This window comes from Zalophus californianus, chromosome 1 (assembly GCF_009762305.2).
Source record: "Zalophus californianus isolate mZalCal1 chromosome 1, mZalCal1.pri.v2, whole genome shotgun sequence".
Lineage (NCBI taxonomy): Eukaryota > Metazoa > Chordata > Mammalia > Carnivora > Otariidae > Zalophus > Zalophus californianus.
Window position 1 is genome coordinate 160,659,930 of NC_045595.1, and position 4,538 is coordinate 160,664,467.

At 40.9% G+C, this 4,538-nt stretch overlaps 1 protein-coding gene across 1 annotated transcript; it reads right to left on the reverse strand.

Moving 5' to 3' along the window:
- Positions 1 to 2,018: 2,018 nt before the first annotated feature.
- LOC118357158 (elongation factor 1-alpha 1-like) lies at positions 2,019 to 3,438 on the reverse strand. The gene has a single exon (XM_035728419.1). It carries the CDS (start codon positions 3,405 to 3,407, stop codon positions 2,019 to 2,021), a length of 1,389 nt encoding a protein of 462 aa, XP_035584312.1. The 5' UTR covers positions 3,408 to 3,438.
- Between the last annotated feature and the right edge of the window lie 1,100 nt (positions 3,439 to 4,538).

Below are 4,538 nucleotides of genomic sequence, written 5' to 3' on the forward strand. Positions count from 1 at the left end.
CCTCTTATTTTACTCTCCCACCAGATATAGTTCAAAGTCGTTACCAAGAACAATCCCCTTTACCTTAACTGTTACTAACAGTGTCCATATTTTCATGGCTTTCTGTTTTCTTAGTTCTGGTACTCTCTGAAGACTTACTTTAAGTGACATCTAAAATGCCATTTCTAGACCACCTGGGTGACTCAGTCAGTTAGCATCTGGCTCTTGATTTTGGGTCATAATCTCAGGACTGCGAGATTGAGATCAAGCCCCACATCAGGCTCCATGCACAGTGTAAGATTCTCTCTCTGCCCCTCCCCTCTTCTCTCTAAAAATAAATAAATAAATAAATAACTTGTAAGTAAGTAAATAAACAAATAAAATGCCATTTCTAAAGTCCTGGTGTGTTCTTCAACCACCTGTACAATTGCCTCTGTTGAGGCCTAGTTTGATTCTGGCATTCTGGACACTTCCACTTCCTATCTCTGTGCTGCTCTTTACTTTAAAAAGGAGACCAGATATATGGCAGCAAACAGAAGGCCACATCACATGTTTCTAAATGAATGGGATATCAAAATTAAGTAGGCACAAAAATGAAAAGACTCCTATAAAAGATCACTCAGGATACTGTGAGTTGTAGTCCAGGCTGTGCTGTTATTCAAGTAACTTTGAACATGCCACCAATCTCTTGAGGACCAATTGTATCTTATTTCTCATATTCTTATGAAGAGTCCTGTGAATATTTTGGATACAGAATGTTTTGTAAGTCTTTAAATTATTTCTAAAGAAAAAGTAATGCATCCTATGTATTATTATTTATAGTGATGTTGAACCCTCCTGGAAAGCATTCAAAAGATACCATTTACCCTCACCTCCATGTTTCCTTCTCCACTCTCTACTTCACCCCACATTCCCTCTAACTACCTCCATCTTGACTACAATATTCCTATACATCACAGGGAATAGAAAAGGCAAACAAAAGAAACAGGTTCATGTTAGATTCTGCTTAGGGAAAACTGTAGAGATCAGTCTGGTTTTAATCACCTTATTCTTTTTTTTTTAATATTTTATTTTTTTAAGTAATCTCTACACCCAACATGGAGCTCAAACTCAAAACCCCAAGATCAAGAGTCATGCTCTACTAACTGAGCCATCTAAGCACCCCAGTCACCTTATTCTTATTCTCTTTCTCAGAACCCCAACAGTGGGTTCTGCTCTTTATATTAGCTCTCAAGGGCACTTATTTATTTTACACTATGGAAGTCTCTGGTCCAGAGGGTTAATTTCTTGAATCTGTCCAGTCTTATCTGAGACTCAGCTACTGATCTGTGCTTTTGCCACAGACTCTGAACCTGCCTAATGGGGAAACTGTGTTAAATGTTAGGATTCTTAATATTTGGCCTTAGCCTAGCCTGGTAATTCATCCTGTTGTGCCTCCAATTTTCTCCAGAAGGAGATGGTAAAGATTTTAACGAGAGTCCTATGGGGAACCTACAGCCAGATTAGAACATGGCTTTCACATGTTTCTGACTAATGTCCTGTGAAACTGAAACAAACTGACATGATTTCTACACAAGTGGGAAAGCCCATATGATAGACCCTTACAATGAATACCCACTTACTCACGGGGGACTTAGCTTGACAGTTAATCAAAATGTGCTCAAAACCTAGAAGAAGGTATTCATTGTTAGCTTGCAGTTTTCTCATTCATTTTCATGTTTTGCTTTCCTTTTTTATTTTTTTTTTCTCATTAAACTTTTGTTTTAATGGGTCTCAAAATTCTGTGACAGATTTTTGGTCAAGTTGTTTCCATTAAAAAGTACTGATTTTAAAAACTAATAACTTAAAACTGCCACACACACACAAAAAAAAACATGGTCCACAAAACATTCTCCTTTCCTTCTGAAGGTTTTACGATGCATTGTTATCATTAACCAGTCTTTTACTATTAAACTTAAATGGCCAATTGACACAAACAGTTCTGAGACCGTTCTTCCACCACTGATTAAGACTGGGGTGGCAGGTATTGGGGATAATATTCATTTAGCCTTCTGAGCTTTCTGGGCAGACTTGGTGACCTTGCCAGCTCCAGCTGCCTTCTTGTCCACTGCTTTGATGACACCCACAGCAACCGTCTGTCTCATGTCACGAACAGCAAAACGGCCCAGAGGAGGATAGTCAGAGAAGCTCTCAACACACATAGGCTTGCCAGGAACCATATCAACAATGGCAGCATCACCAGATTTCAAGAACTTGGGACCATCTTCCAGCTTTTTTCCAGATCGATGATCTATTTTCTCCTTCAGCTCAGCAAACTTGCAAGCAATGTGAGCCGTGTGACAATCCAGCACAGGTGCATATCCAGCACTGATTTGGCCTGGATGGTTCAGGATAATCACCTGAGCCGTGAAGCCAGCTGCTTCCATTGGTGGGTCATTTTTGCTGTCACCAGCCACATTGCCACGACGAACATCTTTGACAGATACGTTCTTGACATTGAAGCCCACATTGTCCCCAGGAAGAGCCTCACTCAAAGCTTCATGGTGCATTTCAACAGACTTTACTTCAGTTGTAACATTGACTGGAGCAAAGGTGACCACCATCCCAGGTTTAAGAACACCAGTCTCGACTCGGCCCACAGGGACAGTACCAATACCACCAATTTTGTAGACGTCCTGGAGAGGCAGACGCAAGGGCTTGTCAGTTGGACGAGTTGGTGGCAGGATGCAATCCAGAGCTTCAAGCAGTGTGGTTCCACTGGCATTCCCATCTTTACGGGTTACTTTCCATCCCTTGAACCAAGGCATGTTAGCACTTGGCTCCAGCATGTTGTCACCGTTCCAACCAGAAATTGGCACAAATGCTACTGTGTCGGGGTTGTAGCCAATTTTCTTAATGTAGGTGCTGACTTCCTTAACGATTTCCTCGTATCTCTTCTGGCTGTAGGGTGGCTCAGTGGAATCCATCTTGTTAACACCAACAATTAGTTGTTTTACACCCAGTGTGTAAGCCAGAAGGGCATGCTCACGGGTCTGCCCATTCTTGGAGATACCGGCTTCAAATTCACCAACACCAGCAGCAACAATCAGGACAGCACAGTCAGCCTGAGATGTGCCTGTAATCATGTTTTTGATAAAGTCTCTGTGTCCTGGGGCATCAATGATGGTCACGTAATACTTGCTGGTCTCGAATTTCCACAGGGAGATATCAATGGTGATACCACGTTCACGTTCAGCTTTCAGTTTATCCAAGACCCAGGCATACTTGAAGGAGCCCTTTCCCATCTCAGCAGCCTCCTTCTCAAATTTTTCAATAGTTCTTTTGTCGAACCCGCCACATTTGTAGATCAGATGACCAGTAGTGGTAGACTTGCCCGAATCTACGTGTCCAATGACAACGATGTTGATGTGAGTCTTTTCCTTTCCCATTTTGGTTTAGGTTGAGTGGTGGTTTTCACGACACCTGTGTTCTGGCGGCAAACCCGTTGCGAAAAAGTTGCTTTCCTTTTTTAAAGGCTTCTTTTAAGAAGACTTCTTTGTTCCCTGGAGAACTCCTACTGATAAGTTTAGTTTATCTTTGATTTTTAAAATTGCTTGATGTATTCATGAAGCAAAGTGCCTACTTTTCTGTTTCGTATATCTGCAAGCTTTTGTCTTCCAGTGTTCACACTTTGGTAAATTTGGACTCCACTGTTTTCCAGAATAAAGAACATATTCATTACAGGCACCATTGTTTCTCCATGCAGTAGATAAAAGAGTGTTCCAGTTTCTACTCTTATCCATAAAAACTCTGTCCAAGAAGGCCTTTGTGGTGTTAACAAAAGATCAACTGCCCACCAGCACACATGAGAGCAGCTCCAAATGCACATTACCTGGGGAAAGCTGAGGAGGCCGGGGGCAGTACAGCAGTGCCACAGACTCCAAAGGAGTGTGAGAAACACAGATATTAAAGGTGACAACACCCAACCCATTAACTGCTCATGCAAGAAAAAGCAATTTATTAGCTCACATACCTGAATGTGAGGGATAGTGTGTAGTACAGAATGCTATAGGGATACAGTATAGTACAAAAGGAAGAGGTGAAGAACCAGGGCCAACAGATGGGAGCTGGAACTCAGAGGTCATTATCTCTTCTGCTGCTCAAATATCTGTTTCTCTCTACCTGGCTTACTTTCCTCCAAAGACTCCTTCCTCTTATTTATCAGGGAAAGTATCTATCAGTTGGTTTTGTATTTAATCTTCCCTCATACCTTCACAAAAGAAAGAAATTCTTTTAGTGTTCATTTTAAAAAAAAAGCAAAAAACAAAAAACAAGCAAGAGAGGGCTCTGGTCCTCCTTCTAGAGTTGCCAGATTTAGCAAACCAAAATACAGGACATCCAGGTAAAACTGAATTTCAGATAAACAATAAATATTACTTTACTATAAGTATACATCAGTACAAATATGTCCCATTCAGTATTTGACAAGATTGCTACAGAGGTGAAAAAATACCATAACTTAGACTTCCTATTCACTGTTCATCTAAAATTCAAATTTAAGTGGGAATCCTGTATTTTAT

What these genes read in the sequence shown, in the direction of transcription:
- LOC118357158 (XM_035728419.1), bottom strand. Translation starts at nt 3,407, where the DNA reads ATGGGAAAGGAAAAGACTCACATCAACATCGTTGTCATTGGACACGTA.